Source organism: Narcine bancroftii, chromosome 6 (assembly GCF_036971445.1).
Source record: "Narcine bancroftii isolate sNarBan1 chromosome 6, sNarBan1.hap1, whole genome shotgun sequence".
NCBI lineage: Eukaryota > Metazoa > Chordata > Chondrichthyes > Torpediniformes > Narcinidae > Narcine > Narcine bancroftii.
In genome coordinates, this window is record NC_091474.1 from 199405287 (window position 1) to 199425728 (window position 20442).

Below are 20442 nucleotides of genomic sequence, written 5' to 3' on the forward strand. Positions count from 1 at the left end.
GGAATTTTGTACGACTTTAATCGATTAAAGTCGAGGAAAATAGGGGTAGGTAGTGCTTATAAAAATAGTTGTTAAAACGATTTTATTTGATTATCTTGGCAGACTTGTCATGTCGAACGCGAATTTTATAAAGTCTGAATTGATTGTCTAGTTTTGCATTTGGTCTAAAGGTAATGGGGCTGAGGATGGATGTATCGATGACCGCATTATTACAAAACATTGTATCACATAGAATTATTGAATGTTAATGTGGTTTTATACTCTCTCTAAGACATTTTTACTCAGAATGGAGACCATTCCCTTAAAACTTTTGTCTATGTTATTTTCGTCCACACTTCTAGTCTCATCAGTAGAAATATCCATTCCCAGATTTTCACGTGCTCTGTGTCATCCAGATATTCTAAGTGTACAGACCCAACTCCAGAAATATTTGAGGATAAATAAATCCTGGTAATTACGGAGGAAATACATCTGAATCACAATGGCTACTGAGTTTAGAATCTGCGGGTAAATTCGCGCCTTTGCTGCATTAAATGTTCAGTCATTCGGGCTTATTATTATTACATTAACTCCATAACGATTGAATATATGCTTGTAACATATTTACACATTGCATTACAAAATCACTCTGAAGGAGTGCAAGCTGAACATTCTGAACACGTTAGGAACTGGGGCTTCAAGCTGCGTTTTGGTCATGGTCCATTGGTTTGCGATTTCTTCTAGTCGTTTGAACGCTATCAAGTTTGTTGTCGAATTACAAAGCACAATCTGCTCATAATTATTAACAAATGAAGCAAGTATTATTTTCCATCTTGATGATCTGTAAGAGAAATTAACGCGACAACGTGCCTTAGAGATAGTATAAAACCAAATTAGCAAATTAATATTACAAGACTAATAAATATGATTGAAAGCACTTAACCGATCCAGTGCAATGTGGTTTATGGTTCATTTCGGTATGTTAATTATTAAGTGAGGGTATTTATAAAATGATAGCGTATTCTGTTTATTGGATTCATGTTTGTCATTTCTTCTGAAAATAATTATAATAAATAAGCAGTGAGAGATACGAATAGATTACTGGGCTTGTAGTTCCTTATTTATACCCAATATAGGGATATTTAACATCCAATTTATGAATATTTATTTTCGCAGATGTTGTGTGGCTCGTTTTAAGAAAATTGCAATTCAGAGCTGATTCGTCCCAAAAGCTCTCATTATATTTGTCAGCACTTGCAGAAAATTATAGATTGTGGGCAATTCATCCAGCTTTTAACACCAGGACAACTCCTGGGAACACTAACGCTACATTATGAACAAAAAAATGTTGTAGCTTCAGTCGGTCATCTGTTACCATGACTGTAGTGGTCTGAAATGACAGTGATTGTGTCCAACATTTAGTTTTAACATGCTTTGAAGGCATCTGTCAGATTCAGGAATATCTGCACTTCCAATGGAACCCGCCACCATTAGAATTTCGGACCTCTGATGGTTTTAAGGACATTGCAGCATAGTTTGCTTAGGTTTGGAAAATTCGTGATGATATTACATTTTGCAGCACAGGGAGAAGCGGTTAAATAAGAAATGCTTTAGGATTTTTAAAAATCTTTTCCACCTGTGTCCAACAAAAGGTTATGTAATTTACACTTTTAAAACTTTCTCATAGTCTCACCTTGACAATATTCCTGCATTTTACCTCACAAGAGTAAAGCAAGCAACTGGTGCTTGACTAAGCCAATTTTCTACCCTGAGATTCACCGACAAGATGTTTTAATTTGGATAGGGGAGGAGGATGGGTGGGAGTGAGTGGATATGTGCTCACACATACTCCAATCGAATTTTAATGAATGTGATCGAACAATAAACATTTCGTTGGAAGTATTTTAGTACGGAAGGCCAACTCACACCGAAAATGCAACCGTAAATAATTCCTTCTCTTGCCTAAAGATTCAAAATTGGCCAGATATCTAACTTTTTCAATTAAAAATTGTTATTGTTCGTCACTCGTTCTCGAGTAAAGCCGTCACATCGCAACTTTCGTGTAGCGATGTGCACGAAGCCATCGAAACGGTTATTTGTGTTTCGCTCATCAGCTCTGGTGATAAACGTCCACTCTCTGGAGTCAAACAAGAGTCACCAGAGTTAATCTCAGAAGTGAAGAAGCAAAAATCAGGGGATTTAATTTAAACGGTGGGATTATTAGTGCTGGCATCACCATTAGCGGTTCCCAAGCCGCAGTTCCACGTTACAGGTATTTGGAAAGAAATAAGGGCTGGAAGAGTAGGACCCAGCAGCAAAAAGAAATATTACCTGAAGTGGAAATTGATACATGGCCCGAGAGTGGATTTGTAGGAGAAATCTTAACACAGTTTGCCTTGTGCTCATTGAAAAGTAAAGTTGTGGCTAAATATCGAAAGCATCCCAATTCACGGTTATACATTCATTAAAACATGTTTAGCGAATTGTAAGGAGTAAACATCAAGATCGAAGTTAAGAGAACACACATTAAAAGCAATACATTCGAAACATTGCATTCTACACCATCTAAATCTATGACATTTTCTCAACACATTTTCTATGCCAATTGAAGGATCCAACCGAGCCTCATAATGTGAACAAGATGGAATGACTATGACGTCAGAATGACTCTCTTGCAGCTGCCTGTTTGAATTCTCTTGCTTCACAGTCCAAAGAACCACAGAACCCGACAGCTCCCGCACATCCTGTCAGCACTGAACTATTTTCCGGCCGAGCCCCCATCGAGTTGCACACGGATCATAGCCCTCTCATCCATGAGCCTACCAATTTTTTCTTCAATGTTGAAATTGAAAAGGCATCCATCACTTGGGCTGGGGGCTCGTTCCACACACTCCCCACCCTCCGAGTGATGAAACTTCTCCCAATGATCCTCCGAAACACTTCAACTGGCACCCTTAAACTATGTCCTCTGGTTCTTGTCTCACCTAACTCAGTGGGGGGAGAACCTGCTTGAATTCACCCTATTTTTATCCCTCATAATTTTGTATACCTCTATCAAATCTCCCATCGTTGGATGCTCCAGGGAACAAAGTCCCAACTTATTCAACGTTTCACTATGACTCATCTCTTCAAGTCCCAGCAAAATCCTTGTAAAATTTATCCGCACTCTTTCAATCTTATTGATTTTTTTCCCTGTAGTTAAGCCACCAAAACTGAACACAATACTCTAAATTTGGCCTCACTCCTGTTGTCTACAACTTCAACATTACATGCCAACTCCTGTACTCAATTATTTGATTTATTCATGCTACAATGCCAACCCTCTCTTTGCAACTCAATCTAACTATGGTACCACTTTCATGGAATTCCCAGATCCCTCTGTTCTACTGCACTCAGTGCAAAATGTCCTACTTTGGGTTGTCCTTCAAAAATGTAGTGTCTTCCACTTGTCTGCATTAAATTCAATCTGCCAGTTTGCTGTCCATTTTTTCCACCTGGTACACATCCCTCTGCAAGCTTTGAAAGCCTTCCTTGCTGGAAAATTGCTGATTGAATTTACCACCTTATTATCCAGATCACTGATATAGATGACAAACAAAAATGGGCCCAGCACCAAATCCTATTGTCACTAGTCACGTGCCTCCAGTGAGAGAGACAATCATGTACTTCATCCAAAGCCAAGTCCTATTCAGTTTCCTACCTCACCCTGGATACCGAGCCACTGTATCTTTGTGACCAACCTCTCAAGCAGGATCTTGTCAACAGTCCTGGACTATAATAACTTCAATCCAGCCTCAACAAATAGATCTTTAAAATGATCAGGGAGAGTGAGAAAAGGAACAACTAACAACAAATCTTAATCACATAATAATTGAGTCACAAGTTGACTTCTTTTTTTCTTACTTTCTTTCATATCGACATCCAGATCAGTATTTGTATTATTTTGTTAATATTGATATTGGTGGTTTAACTTTTTTGATTATTCTCCGTTTTGACTGCATGTTGATTGAAAATTCTCCAAATATTTTATTTTAAAAAGCCCACAAATCATAATCATTTTGATAGGAAAGGATGGCCGAATTTCTTTAACCCCATTAAACCAGTATGACCACAGTTGGGAAAGTCTTCTGTGTTTTCATTGTCTATTGAGTAAATAATTTAAACTAAAATTCCTAATGTAAACATTTTCTGGGCAAAAGGGCACAGTTTCTCAATTTGTAAACTCGAGGTTTTACTCATTGCAGGGCTGCAAAGACAAAATTAGTTTGATACATCTGCAAAATGAAACAAGAACCATTTGAAACAAAATCAAACCAGAATATACTATATTTACGAAGTTAAATATATGGAGGAATACAGTATGCTGTATTTGCATTTATGTGGATTGTGAATCCTTGGCCTGATTGATGTTGATTAACAAACGTTTATCTTGAAAACTAACTAATATGTTTGGAAATAATGTATCCAAGTATCTTCTTTGGATCCTTGCTATTTCAAAAGTAAATGCTATTCATAAAAGGCTTATGCAAGACAAGTACAAAAACATTACGAGGCTTTCTTTATATCAATGGTGTCATTCAGTCTCTTCATTCTTGATGTTATCAGTTCTATGCATTTGTAATATTAACATCTTCTGTAGTCTCATAAGATGACACATATTTCAACTGTTTGAGAAGTTTTTTTTTTAACGCAGGAATTCCCAGCTCAATATCTTGTGTCATCGGGGCCGCAGACTCCAGTCCTTCTCTATAAAACCTTTGCATTGACTTCGCCAAGCTTCAGCTCCTCACCTAGCACATGTCCCTGCAGCCTGCAAAATGCTGCTTTTAAAGTCTTGAGATTGTATTCATCATCCCAGTGTTCGCTTTTTATTAACTTCGGTAGCAAGCAAAATTACCCAAATGACAGCAATATTAAGGTCATCACCATCTTCTCTTTCCTGTTCTTTAATCTGAATAATTCTCAAATTATGAAAATAACACATCTGGAATGTATACGTCATAGACTATATCTAATCAACTGCAAAAATATAATCTTTCAGAGATCGGGCGTTATTTTTATTTCTTTGCTCGCTTATCCATTCATTTATGACTGTTTCAGTACTAGATAGAACATACAACAGTATAGCGCAATGTAAACCCTTCAGCCCACAATGTTGTGTCGACCGACTCAACATCAACCCTTCCCTCTCCACAGCCAAGCATCTTTTTTAAAAAAATCACCCACGCGCCTTTCTCAGTCTTTTAAATGTCCCTATTGTATCAACCTCTACTAGAGCCCCCGGCAATGAATTCCAGGCACCCACCACCCTCCAGTAAATAAACTAGCTGTGACGCCTCAGTGAAGGTTCCTTCATTCACCTTATTCAGACGTCATCTGGTATTGGCTATAGCCGCATTGGGGAAAAATGTGCTGGCTGTCCACCCTTTGCATGCCTCTCATAATCTTACATAATATTAAGTCGCCTCCCATCTTCAGCAGCTTGAGCGACTCAAACTTTCAAATAGTATATATATATAAACAATAATAAATAACAATGGAAATTGAATGTATAAACTATTATGTAATAAAAATATGAGATTTTGTTTTATTTTGCGGAGAGACCGGATTAATCGACAAAATAATTGGACAGAATTTCGGTATTTTGGAAAATACGCTGCTTCCCCTGACAATAACATTAACTTGCCCTTAATTTCTGTGCAGCCCATTCTAGTCCAGGTAGCAGGAGAAAACACAGACCAGCCCATTCTTGAGAAATAATTTGAAATCATAGCGCCGCCTTTCACTTACTTTGTTCGGAAGAAGATATTTATTGTTTTACAAGGTTTGGTTTCGCAACTTGGACACTTGTCCTCATTGACGAGATCCCACTTAAAGGTTACATGATTCCTCAACACATTGTTTTCCCCTTCTAAATGAATTAGAATAATAAGTTACGATCCTGCCACCAGGCCCAGAAGCTAGTGGTTGTCACTTCAAACAACTCTTGTTTTATTTTTAAATATCAATACGCTATCTTCCCACAGTGCACAGCCAAGTATTTTTCCAGATCTCGAGTTTATTATCGGCACGCCTCCTTTTCCATTTAAAGTGACTAGGATCGTTTTTCATTACAATGCCCCAATAGTACAATATTCCTGTTTGCTGACAAAATGTTCCATTTCAGCCGATCCCGAGAGGATGACATGATGGCCTCCTTTGTCCAGAGCTTCATTCAGCAAGTCTTGCGTTCAGCAGCGGATAACACACGAAACTGCGGTAATGCAGTTCTGATCTCTGTCATTATGTCCTTTTCTTTCAGTCCCACTTCCTCAGAAGAACATCACATCCTTGATGATGAACAAAGACAATCTACTTGGTGGAATTGCTAATCATAACGAGGTCTTCTGCTCGGTGCCAGGACGCTTATCCCTTCTTAGTTCCACATCCAAGTACAAGGTGACTGTGGGAGAAGTCCAAAGGCGCCTGTCCCCACCAGAATGCTTGAACGCGTCACTACTGGGGGGAGTGCTGAGAAGGTAAGTCGTCAACGCAGGAAAGCGATTACAAAAAAATACAACGTGGAAACTATTGCATAATTGCCTATGACTAATGCTAAAGCGCATTGCTTATCATTGTCTATATTCCCCCACAGTTATATCCTTCAACGGTTGTTCATCCATGCATTGAGTGTTATTGACTGTACCCCCCCCCCCACCTAAAGTTGTCCATTGCCTATGCCATTGCCTGTATTCCCAACATTGTCCATTTGTCCATTAAGTGTTATTGCCTGTATCCCCCAACAGTTGTTCATTCATATATCTACATTTACGGCCATGAACACATCTCACAGATTGTTTCTCCACAGTGCAATATTTCAATTAATATTTCTGTGTTAGTCGCAAGGGAATTCAGAAGACATTAATAACCATTAAAATGCGAACATAGAAGCCATTGGGTATAAAGGAAAGGATAACAATTGCATCCTTGCAGGCCTATTGATTCAGAGATTGGTCCGCGTTGTACACTCAGTCGCAGGTGTGAGTGATGGTTATTATAGCCATTTGTGCCGTCGGGGCTAGTGATCAAGTACCTGTATATGTGATTGTAAGCAGGCCGACCCCCTCCGCCCATTGTTCCATGTGACAGCCGTACCATCGGTCTGGGCACCATATTAAGAAGCACGGAAACAACCATTGCCTTCCCCTCTCCAACCGCGTCCGATTGATCACGTGAGGCGAATGCAGACAGGAGTTTCACGTTCTGCGGCGAGCGGGCGGGTGCATTTATTGAAATAAGCTTCTTGTTAAAATGCTAAAGGCCCAGAGAAATAAAATCTAAAGCTATTATAACACTATCTGGTTGAAGATATTTAAAACTAATAGCCTTTAACGTTCTCGAGAATCTCACTCCATAACACCCCCACCTTCACATCCCTGGGTCAGTGGATGATTGAAAGCAAACGTAACCCCAGATGTCCCCTTGGGCTGCAGTTTTATTTCAACTGCCAATGCTGGACTGATATCTATGGAGGAGATAGTGGGCTTTCACTCCCAACTCTGTCTCCCCATCTGATGTAATTTCATGTTCTATCGGTCTCGATTTCAGTGAGAAATAATCCCATTTATTTCAGAATTTAAAATATCGCACTGTAAATTTATGTCCTGTTAAATTGATGGTGTCCACGGGTGTCTGATGATGTCCCAATTCCCGACTTTTACAAACTTTTGGTATTACTACTCCATTACAATTCCCCTTTTGAGCTCATATGCAGCTAATTTATGTGAATGCAATGGCATCCTTCAAGTTTAGGACATAGCATGAACTTTTTAATAAACCCGATGGAATATTGTGATTGAAGTGTTTAAATACATTTTATAGAATAAAGAACATATGAAATAGTATGGTTTTAAATCAAATTATCCCCACTCTTCCACACAAACGGATTCTTACTGTGTTGCAGTTGAAAAATGTATCGTGTTTTGGTTTCAGAGCCAAGTCGAAAAATGGTGGAAGGTCGTTAAGAGAAAAGCTAGAGAAGATCGGATTAAATTTACCCGCAGGCAGACGTAAAGCTGCGAACGTCACTTTACTGACCTCACTAGTAGAAGGTAAAGATTTGGGAACACTTTTCTGATTGTATTGATACTTTAAATACATAATTACCTCAATAAGTTTAGCACCGGCAAAAAAAAACTATTTAACAATGGTACGAAGAAAGAATTAGAGACGGGATCTCTATTTGTCACCTAGTTATATATTACATTGAGGGGATTCAAATCTATTTGGTTTGGTTTTGCTTGTCTGTGTCGCCATTCGTTGTGGTAACGCCTGCTGAAAAATTTCTGACCACACTGTCAGTTTTTATCTACTTTCACGAATATTCGCTATTTTCTTTGAACTTTCAAGAGAAATTACGTTAATTGTGTAATTAAAGTACCGATGTTCTTTGTGCATAAATAATGATACTAAATATTATAAATGCATTTATCCCATAGCCGTAAGGACTCTTGGCTAACCTTTATGAATAATTTATAATTGCATTTACATTTTCATATGTAGCAGTATCAATCAGTTGATTACCATATGATCACCCTCTCCCCCCCCCCCCCCCCACACACACACATATTGAGGTGTTTCTGTGCACAATCAAGAAGATACCTGTTACTTCCATTCATGATCACTCTATATCTGCATCAAAGGCAGACAGACATCTATTGTATACAAAATGGCCTGTAATGTAGGTACATGTATGGAGAGAGTGAAAGATGAGAGGTTTTTTTTAAAAGAAGCTTTTTAAACAGCAGAATTAAAAAAAAACATGTTTAGTAGAATATGGATGTGTGGATGATTGTGAACACATTTCATTTATACTGTTGCATGACGTTGGACGTTCGCCAAACCTTTGAAACACCTTGCTGATAGAACACAAAATATGTGCCATTCTCAAACAATAATAGTTCCGGAGATTGTATGCATTCTTCGTTAATAAACTGAAATTGTCCGTGATGTTGTTGAAAGGTAAATTGGCTCGATTATTAGTCACGCGTTTATGTGAAACTTTTTTTTTATTTCCTGTTCACTGCCTCCTTCACCTATATCCCATTTATCCCTACATCTACAAACAATTGTCTTTACTACAGGGGTCACTTTCATAATTATTTAATTTTAGTCTGGTAGACAACTTTAGCTCAGTTTAATGCTGTTTTATTTTTGAAAGATGTAACACCAGTTGTGAAGTTGCCCTTCATGAATTTTATATTTTATGGTAACACCCTTATTAACGGTAAATGGCTAAAAAGTCCAAAAAAATAATTAGATTGATCATTTGCAGTACAGTATATGGTTGGATTCTTTAATGCTAATGTTAATTTCATGTGCAGTGTCTAAGCTACCGACTGCAAAGTACTTTGAAAAGATTCATTGCTGGAGGGGTGAAGCATTATCTACTTGAATCCCCCCAGAGCTTGGCTTTGTAGTGTTACCCACCTTTCCCTTCTCTCTGAAACATCAGCATAAGGCGGGAAGGTTGATGGCATGGAACTCCCTCCAGGGTGTTCTCAATAAACACACATACATACTTACAATAGCTATATAGGGAATAGGCATTTTCTTACTGCTCTATGCTATTTAAACTGTATTTTAAAATATCTCCTCTTTCAGTCTCTCCATACATATATGTATATGGTGAATTGGCGAGTACTTACCCATTTTCAGCAATCTAATTGTTCTTGGTAGGATTTAATATTTTTACCTGTTCCTAGCTGATTCACGTTTGGATAAGACCATTCCTATTAGTATTTTGTTCTGTATTATAAGTATGAGGTTTATTGAATATGATTTGTAGTATTTAGTTGCCATTGACAACGTCGTATACATTAAAATACTAATGTATATTATTAAATGGTCGTGGAACTTGGTGAGCAACTTCCAAGCAATTTATGCGGGCAATGTATTATATACTGTCTTAAGGAAACGTGCCTTTTATTAGACATTCACTCAGATAGATCATATGATGTGGATCACAGGATCACTATCGTTTATGCATTCTCTGGTAGATAGACAAGGCTTATTAGAATTACTTTCCTTGACTCCATGACATTAGACTTCACAGATTAAGAGTGAATACCCCTCGGAACATTTGCTCTTTGTTATTGTGGTAAATAACGCTTAGTTGACCTGTTAGAAACTCCAGGACAGAGGGTCATCTGTTTAATTACAGTATTCTTCTTTTCACGAATAAATTCATAAGAGTCGCAAAACACTAAAGTTGCAAATGCTGGAACTGAGCAGGGGAAGAATTGCTGGGGAGACTCAACACATTTCATAACAGTCTTTTATTCTGCAATACACATTTCATGATATTTTTAACTGCCATGATACTTACAAACCAAATCCTTGCATTACTATATCTTACCTTGTATCTAATAATACTCAGCTAACAACTAAATGAAGAATAACGGTGTTAATATTTTGTGTCGTCGCGAATGACTTCGATTCTTGCAAGTTTTCTTTTATGCAGCGGTGCGGGGGGTGGGGGTGGGGGGGACGACGACGGGACATGCACTATTGTTCACTTCGCATTATCCAGCTCTGTATTAGTTTCTGGGCTCTAACTTTAATGCAAAATGTTAACCAATCATCGATTTAAATCATCTTATTTACGCGATTGAATCTGTGCATATGCTGGTTTCGAATTAGAGTATGCCTTCTCCATTGGGTTAAAATATTGGATTTTGTTTTGCCCTTTCATAATGAGCAACCATATTACAATAAATTGGCCTTTTATTTAGATGACTTAAATGAAAAACTTAAATCGAGACCCAAGATAAAGAATGAACTCCTTATCCACCATGATTCATCGTTACTTTGAAAAAGCAATATGACTTTGCAACTTTTTTAACTGGAAAGAAACTTGTCGTTTTTTTCTCATCCCTCTACCCCCAAATGCCGTCATTCCTTTCCATTGTCGCCAACGGGGATGACTTAAGTTTTATACCTTGTATGAGGGTTGAAGTTTGTGAATGTCGGCGTTTATCTTATGAACAGCGCGTTAAAGTCGAGAATCCATCCTAATTCTCCATATGGAACCGCTCTTGCGTTTTCAAAGGGGATGTACGGTGAAGCATTGGTGCTCCATTGAAGAAAGGCCTCCCGATAAGAATATAAACAAAAGCAGTCTTACAATATTTCTAAATGTTACTGAAAAGGAGCGAGTAAATGCTGTTGAAACGTTCTTTTGTCTTCTCTGTACTTTTTTGACTTTATCTTTCTGGCGAATAGAACGTCATTATTGATCTGCGTAATTTAAAAGTTGCTCACAAATTTCGCCTGCCTCTTTGTGAAAACAATTAGTTTGGAATGTGATCTTGTCTTCCAGGCGAGGCCGTACATTTAGCACGGGACTTTGGGTATATCTGTGAGACGGAATTCCCTGCCAAAGCTGCAGCTGACTACCTGAACAGGCAGCACACAGACCCCAGCGAGCTGCACTCCAGAAAGAACATGATACTGGCCACAAAGTGAGTCATTAACTTATTCCTACTTGCCCTTTGAAGTCTGCAGGGGGAAAAAAAAGAGAGAACCGGTTAACACTTTAGATGGTTTATAATGATAAGTTGAATATTAAGTAATGTTAGAAAATAGGTAGTATGTTTAACATTGGATGAACACAGCATAACCTTTGATTGATAGCCTCAGTGTCTTGATTTTCAATTCTTTAACACAACGGAACCACATATACCTACGGTCGAGAGATAAACAAGTACATTACATACCTTGGTTGGTCATTTTTATGTCATTTAAACATTGTAATTGATTGAGTCCACAGAGCTTTTATAAAATCATTCTTGTATTCAAAAAGGCGAGTGAAATTGATTTAAGTGATCAAATCACATTTTAAGTTAACTAGGCATTCTACGCTTAAGATTCTTTTTTAGAAGATAAAGAGGGGGAATTTCCGAACTTATAATTAACTCAAGCATTTTCAACCAGATCTGTCAAAAATGCATCGTCGACTTTAAAATATGCGCCCGTATCTGCCTTTAATATTCAGGAAAATCCTCCCAATTCCCACCAAAGATTAAAAAAAAAGGCTGAAAAATCATTTGCCGAAATTTGTCCAGATGTTCGCTAGACGTGATTTGAATTTAATTGTTTCTTTCCGCCGGGTCAGAAGATATTACAATCTCAGAAGTTTAATTGCTTGCAGGCGATTCTTTTTCTTTGAAGACAAGAAGCGCTTGACTTCCCTGCCATTAATCCTTCATGGTGGACGTTTCCTACTTTGCATAGAAAAAAAATACAAGGGCGATGAATGCAGGCGTTTAGAATGTTCCCAGAGCAATTTCCTCTGCGTCTCTATTATGCGAGCTACCACACACGCGGAAGAAATAGATATGGTACAAAACAAAAGCAACTCCAATAGATATGGATGGCGTAAAAACGAAACAAAGGTGTACTTTCCAAACATGTTTCATTATTTCTGAATTCGGAGATTGCCAGCATTTGGAGAAATCTGATTATTTTTCTAATTCTGTTCACCCAAAATTAGTGCAGTCAAAAAAAATTGTCTTCCATTTACAGAAGATACTTTTTTTCCCTATAGAATTGTATCTTTTGTTCTTGTCATCGCGTTTACCAGGAAGTTCAAATTTAGATGTACAACATGACATGTACACCGGAGGCTCAAATATAAAATCGTGGGCGACTTAACAAAAGGCATCCATTTATAATAATTCTGAAAATGATAATGGGCAATATTTTCGGCCACGTCCCTTAAACCTTTCACTTAATGACTAATTACAGTGCGAAGTTTGATTAAAGGCATTATTTACATACACGCATTTCAAGGTTGCCAAAGGTAAACTGAGCCCAAAATTATTTTCAAGTAGGTTGAATTTTTCGAGACAATGAGAAAAACGCTGTTCGCCAAAAATCTCTCATTCTCTGATTTCTTATTAAATTAAGTTCACATTTAATAAAGAAAGCTTGATCAGTCATGACAGTGCTATGGTCTTCACTCCACGTCATCAATGTGAAATAATTAAAGCCCGCTTAGACACAAAATTGCATTGGTCGAAATTGAAAATTTGGGTACCATGTTGGCCATTCCGAAAATGAAACCTAGATTCTAAATGGATGGCTGCCGAGGTCTCTCAAACTTCAGAAGTATCTTTTTGTTCATTGTTGAACAATATTTCAATGACATTATGCGTTTTTAAGGGGTTGAAGGATAACGTTGAGAATCGGGACACATTTCCACTTCGAGAGTCAGTGAATTATTTGCAAGTCAGGTGCAGCTCCATTACGTTGCAATTATCCAGAGGTTGTCGGTGAAGTACTTGCCGATTCCAGCTACCCGGAACTAATTTGTAATCTTTGATTGGAACTGCAAGTTTTGGGCTCCTGGTCAGCCTCAAAATAGTACTTAAAGGCCTTACTGATGTGACGCCTTCAAGGTCTGGAACTCCCTTCCCTCAAAGGGTGTCTCTTTAAAGAGTTGTGTAAAAATACATTTGTGTACAAATTGTTGTTGCCATTGCTGTCACTGTTCCCATGCCCACTACTCCCTTACGCTTTATACCCTACCTTTCAGCTTCACCAATTTCGGATCCAACCTATAGTTAGAGTGCGTGCTCCCCCCCTTAGAGTTGCAGTAATTCGCCATTTGTACCAAGGAGGACGGGGTTCGAGGTAAGAGATGGCGAATTTCCTAAGGTCTCCAAAATCTTGGAGGAGAACATCTTAATTCATTCGCCATAAGTCGGTGGAAACCTCGGTAAACCCCGTACACCATTTATTAACAATTCCCCAACTTTTTTTTAAATCAAACTTGCGTGGAGGACCCACTGCTGAAACAGACCGCAACATATCCTCCATCGCTCTTATCCATCCTGGGAAAGCAAATTCTAATAAATTTGCGGAATAAACGGTCATCTTTTTGAAGTCAAGGAATCCAATAGATTTAAACCACCAGCGAATTGATTCAATGGGCCATGAGCTCCTCATTATATAAAGGACAATGTTATTACCTGCGGGTTGTCTTTCTCCTTGTATGAGAAATGAACCTAACGCCCCCAACATGTCAGTTTTTGGGTGAAGTTGGTTCGTGCGGTGGCCATGGCCGATATAGCTTTAAAGTAACTTTTTAAAAGTTATTAACTCCCTTGGGGATATAATTCTCCCTCCCCCTCCACCATTATCTCTCTCTCTCTCTCTCTCTCTCTCTAATGCTTGATTTTGTTTTAATGACTACGTAATTTTGGAATGATTTCTGATTTACCAAATCTCTAAGGTAGATTTTTTTTTTCTTTCTCAAGGAGCAAAAATATTCCGCTAACCCTCACATGTGTTATTGGTTGAAAAATTAGCCCACTAAACATGTAACCTAACCTTAACTCTTTCACCTTCATGAACTCGTGCTGCTTTTAACAGAATTCTTTCGCGATGAGATTAATCTATATTTAGATTCTGCGCTGCTTCATTCATTCTTTAGAAAATTAAAGAAAGACTCACATCCGTGGGTCATTATAAGAATTGAGACCATATGAGATTCCATTAAAAACATCCGGAATTATTTCACTATTGTAGTTCTATTATAAGTAAAGGAAATCTTAAATAGAAATTCGGAGAGATTGGAAGAAAGCTATGCAGCCGCTTTTCGGTAATCATGACGTGCGGGTTGAGGGGGTTAAACCAATTTCCATAGCAACCGGATAATGTGCCATTCCATACATCTGATTTGTGTTATCTGACGGCAACATTCATTGTCTTATTTTCTTAACCCCCAGGCAACTTTGCAAAGAATTCACAGATCTGCTGGCACAGGATAGGAGTCCTTTGGGGAACACCAGGCCCAACCCGATACTAGACCCAGGCATCCAGAGCTGTTTGACTCATTTTAGCCTCATTACGCATGGTTTTGGCTCTCCTGCCATTTGCGCTGCTCTCACAGCTGTCCAGAACTACCTGACGGAAGCATTAAAGGGACTGGACAAGATGTTCTTAAACAACAACCCAAATAGACACACATCTGGAGGGGAGGCGGGCACCAAAACTGGAGACAAGGAGGAAAAGAACAGGAAATGAGAAACATTCCTCCAAACTTTTTATTTTGTGTAGCTTTATATAAAAAAAATCTTCTATTGACTTGGAAATAACAACGCACACATAAAGGAGCAACACTGGGTCAACTGTTTGCAGCCATATGGACCTGGATGCAAGGCTTCAAGAGCATTTTTATTGGTATTTTTCCAATTTTGCAACACGTTAACTTCCATTTTATGTCAGAATGGCAGGTGATTTCAAGATTCACCCGGGTAACTGCAAATTGATTTTTTAAATTATCAAATTATTTGGTCCACGTTCATTCCAGATCTGATTTCTGTGCATAGCTCTGCATGTTATGAGGATGGAAACATTCCACCAAAAATATAATGACTATCGGGTTACGTGATCGCTTAATAGTATCTCTTCACCTATGAGTATGCTAACTTTGATACAAAGCTCGTGATTAGCACACAGATTCCAATATATGGTGACAATAATGACATATACCTACTCACTTTAACTCCAAACACAATCTTACACTCTGCCGTATGACTAAACATAATTTTCAACACGACGTGAATCTAAACGGAGCCCAGACTAGATGACTATTTACCCTGGATTACAGTTATCAGATCAAGTTCAAGGTGAACACCCGCACTTGCAAAATAAAAACTGCTAAAAGAGTGTAGCCAGGCAGAGAACAAGTTTGTTTAAAGAGACAGCTTGGAATCCAACGAGATAAACGAGGAGAGCGCATGAAATAATAAAAATTAAAAATATTCCCTTAATATGGCATCTTCATTTTCATTATTGGAATTGTATGTTTTGACAAGTCATTAAATTAGACTGGTCTTCTCAATAACTGGTCTACGCTTGGCAGCAGCTTCAGAATAGATCAGATAACTCGCTTTAAGAACACATTGGCATTTTGTTCGGTGACCTTTCTCTTGTATTTTTTTTATTTTACAAATGACCTTATCTCTGAAAGGACTCGGATCATTATGCCACTTTAAACGTAGATATGTGAGCAAGATTTCTAACCAAACCAATGCACATTTGACCTCAACTGTTAGGCAATTTGCTTCTTTTGGGGTGAGACAGAATTCGACAATGAACACCCCAAGACTCAACAATAATACCGCATAGTGACCCATTGGAGAATGGATGATGGTTCATTATAGATAGCAAACATATCTAGATCTTAGGCCACGAAGGAAATGGATAGACAGAGTAGTTTATTGACATGGGCGAGTATTAAACTTTTTTCAAACCAGAAAATCCTCTTTTCACTGTTGTGCAATCTCTTAAAAACATTGTCCGGATATAGATGAATGCGTTTCCTTATAAATGTTGAGCTTCAAGATTACATCAGTTGTAGTCAAACATTTAAATTATGGCCCATAACACCACATCACTCAAATCGACTGCCTGCTTGAACGGTGAAAAATACACGAAGAAAATATTTAAAGAAGTAGATGGGTCCTTGCAGGTCGGACGACACCCCATTCTGTAAACCACGCATTAAGAATGGTATGCAAATTCTTATAACAGGGTTGTCCAGCGGTTAAGGAACTCTCCAGACTAAAGGGGTGGCAAAATTTAGGGTTTTTTTAAAAAAATACTGTGCTTGTTGTCTCTGCTCCTTGAAGGCACATCAAACTCTGCCCTCATGGTTGGGAGATATTAATTCACGTGAACACATTTAAAATGTCTTAACATCATTTTGTTTCTCATCGAAACCTCGCCACAATTATTTCTCCCGCCGGCTGAAGAGTTTGATACAAAATCAAGCAACAATTCAAGAACACTGTGACTGTGACGTGTTAGCATGTATGCATATGAGTACAGGATGGGGAGGAGGAGGAGTGGTGACTGCGGTGAAGACATCAGTTTCCCCACAGTTAATAAACTAACACCGCAGTCTAGGGAACCTTTGATTCCCGTTTCCAGTTCTGATATTCTAGGAGGGCACATTTGTTGAGCATACCCAAATAAAATAATTATCCATGTAGAAACTGAGTACATTATTGAAAGATTCAACTATTTAGACTATATGGTGGTTATAATGACCACAGATACTCCTTATTTGTCAGTATTGAGTCGATCATCTTACTACACGTGCGCTCATTGTTTTTTTTAAATCACGCCTGAATTTGTGGTGGCCATCTAATAATATTTCTTTATAATTCTCTTACAGTTGTAACATCCTTTTAAATGAACCATTAAAAAATAATCACCGAGACATGACAGAATTCAATGCTCCTTTGAGAAAGAGCTTCCTTTTTCATATTTTTTCCACTTTTTCGCCCCAGGCCATGCATTTCCACGGAAGAGTTATCACAAGCCGAACCTATGCAGCTCGGTGAGTCCACAGGTGGTATGTGGCGGATGGAGTGTTTTCCCCGTGGCGAGACAAAACAAACCCAACACCAGAACTGACTAAACCTATTAGACATATTGGCAGGAAAGTTAGTATGCTGGGAGGACCCAGGTTTGAAAGGAATGCTTCACCATTAAAAAAAACGGTTTAATGTCTTGATGAATACACCGGATCTATTTGTTTTGAACGTTTATTTCTAACCAGTAGGTCCCTCGGGAGAATAAAAAAAAACGGTAGTTACTGCATTCTGCGGACTTTTACTTTAATTATGTGGTGTTTAAAATGAAACAGTTGAACGGGATTGATTTGTGGAATGAAGTCTGCTTTCATCGTCACTGAATCAAGGGAACAATGCAATGCAAAAAAAAAGAATGGTTTGAACAAATCTCGATCAGTTTCAAAGTGATGGAAGAAATCGCTTAATTAAAGTTATTTTTAACCCGAGTTGATGGAAATTTGGTATTTTGAAATCTAAAAATATTCTCAATGTTTAGAATTCACGGAAATTTCAGAATAATACGCCATCCATTTTATTCACTGAAGGTGACTCGGACAAATGTAACAATCGTTATGACATGAGTTGAGGAATCTAGATTTTGATTTCCCTGCTAACTCCAAAACCCGACAAGCAGTCTCTCTTTCCTCTCCTTCCTCTCTCTCTCTCTCTCTCTCACACACACACACACACACACACACACACACACACACACACACACACACACACACACACACACACACACACACACACACACACACACACACACACACACACACACACACACACACACACACACACACACACACACACACACACACACACACACACACACACACACACTACTTCCTTGCGCTCCTCTCCACTCCTCACTCACCAGCTCATCCATACCACCCACTGATACGACCAGGTGACCATTCACACACAAATAAACATTTTCTGCAGCTCACCCTACACACCTGATGACAACTTTGTCCTGGCTCAAAGAAAGAATCGCAGAAGTCCGCAAATGGAAAGGCCATTATATCTACCGAGAACTTTATGCGGAATCAAAACTAAATCATTTCTCAAACTTCCTCTCCGGTTTCCCAGGCTTAACTTGGTCAAATGTAAAATTTAATTCACCCTTGTATATGCTTCGGAATTTCGGGAAGTCAAAAGATTTACATTGGTCAAAAACGGGGCTGGCTGGGGTATAAAATAAATAAGGTCGGTCTTAAAATGTTTAATTTGCAGGGAGCCCTCTCAGGCATTGAAAAATGACAGAAACGGTGCACTTATGGTCCAATTTGGCACTAACCTATACCGAACGATCAAACAGAAATATGTCCTTTTCAATTACCAGAGGTGAGCATGAACATAAATATTTTAGCTGAAGAATTCGCTGTACATCCAACTAAAAATTATGACGGGAAGAAAAAGGGATCCTTATAAATCATAATATTTGCCGAACTCACTGGCAAATCCACCAGCAAATTACGATGAAGCAGAGAAGTATCGCCAATTGTTTACGCTTCCATGGGAGTCTGTCCATTTTTTTCTTCCTTGGAGGGGAGGGGGGAAGGGGGGGGGGGATATAATACAACTTGTCCAGATATGGGGTGCTGTGTGTTTAGATGCCAGTGAATATGGGAAATTCAAAAATTGCACCAATTTTATTCTTCAATCATTTCATGCTGTCATTTCAACCATATATTTTTAAAATCGTCCCACGCAAGTAAAATGTTTCTGAAATCGAATAACTTCATATGCTTTTTATCCTTTGAAAAGGAATCCACCTTTTCAAATAATAAACACGAACTCTTAACCCCGTGTGCCAAAAGAGCGCAAGGGCAGGAGTGAAGAGTTTGGATTGTTCCCATCCATGTCACATGCGACCAAAAGAACGCTTCGACTCCAGTAATTAGGTAACCCGATTTCTTTCATAAAACATTTCCAAACAAATATAAAACTTGGAACACAAGTTCCTATGGATCTCCACGGAGGTTCAGCTTGGAGGGGGTGGGCGGGTTATCATTGTCCATGTTTGTATATATTTATTTAATGTTAATTTAATGGGATTGTAAATATGGTGAGCCAGTAGCGGGGTATTTATCTATGATTCCATACCTCTGTGAGTGGGTTGAAAATGCTTGACGCTAGATAGTCCACTATCTGATCTCTGTTCACTAGACACATTGTAAAGGTGATGGGTAGAACTTGTTTATTGTCCAATTGTGGTCTCATTTTAAGAGAAAAAAAGAGTTGAGTACCTTGTGATTTTGTTGTATTTTATTCAGTTTAAATGTGATGCTGCTTCACTTTTCAGACAGATTTTGTTGCTAGGTCTGTCCATCTACTGGTTGTTTGAATGGAAACCAATCTGTCTTCAAGAAACAAACGAACACATAATAAACCTTTCTTCCGAAATGTACTGTTCCTTTCTCTCTCTCTTTTACTAAAGCAATGAAATGCAACCATAAATTTTTACTGTGCATTTGTAATGGCACAAGGCAATGGTTTTGGAAATTTTACCAAGCAAACCTGCTGGACTTCACAATGTTTCAATTTTAGGAACATGTATACTTTTATTTTATTGTACACTCTAAATGATACATTTTTGTCATGTTGGGAAGCTCTTGCAATTGAAAATAGGGCATTGATGAGCAAATTTGGCTAAAACAATTTGTACGGTTAGGGAATCTATGGCATTTCAGTATTCTTGAAATTACACTGTGCAAATACTCTCAGCAAGCTGTGTGACACTACTCCACAAATACATAGCAAGGAATCTAAATTAAGACATAAATACATAGTAAGGTAGATCAGAAAGTTTGAGTATCTATTGAATCAAGGTTCCAACTGGGAAAATGCTTTCATAGAAACACATCTTGTTGGCTTCAAAGTCAATCCTGACACTTATCTAATTTTTCTTTATGTTTGGAAGAAAAGGTCTGAGTCACTTTTTTTATAGTAAAGGGCTCAGCCTCACCCTGACCTTTTGTTTTAAGACTTCAACCTGTCTAACAGTCATGTCATTCCTCAAAACTGTGTCCTTTTTTTAATATCGCTTCTGTTC

At 38.3% G+C, this 20442-nt stretch overlaps 1 protein-coding gene and 1 long non-coding RNA gene across 2 annotated transcripts in view; one reads left to right on the forward strand and one right to left on the reverse strand.

The window, feature by feature from the left end:
* The window catches only part of tfap2b (transcription factor AP-2 beta), a 40339-nt gene extending 24552 nt beyond the window's left edge, over positions 1–15787 (forward strand). Inside the window, exons 4-7 of the mRNA XM_069887191.1 lie at positions 6281–6497; positions 7951–8069; positions 11339–11480; positions 14751–15787. Of these exons, the coding sequence (XP_069743292.1) occupies positions 6281–6497; positions 7951–8069; positions 11339–11480; positions 14751–15048 (776 nt within the window). The 3' untranslated portion in view covers positions 15049–15787. The remainder of the gene's footprint in view (positions 1–6280; positions 6498–7950; positions 8070–11338; positions 11481–14750) is intronic.
* Positions 3–2605, reverse strand: LOC138736946 (uncharacterized). The gene is made up of 2 exons (XR_011340675.1): positions 2311–2605; positions 3–820 (listed from the first exon to the last, which is right to left on the reverse strand). It is a non-coding gene; the product is annotated as an uncharacterized lncRNA (long non-coding RNA).
* Positions 15788–20442: the final 4655 nt, after the last annotated feature.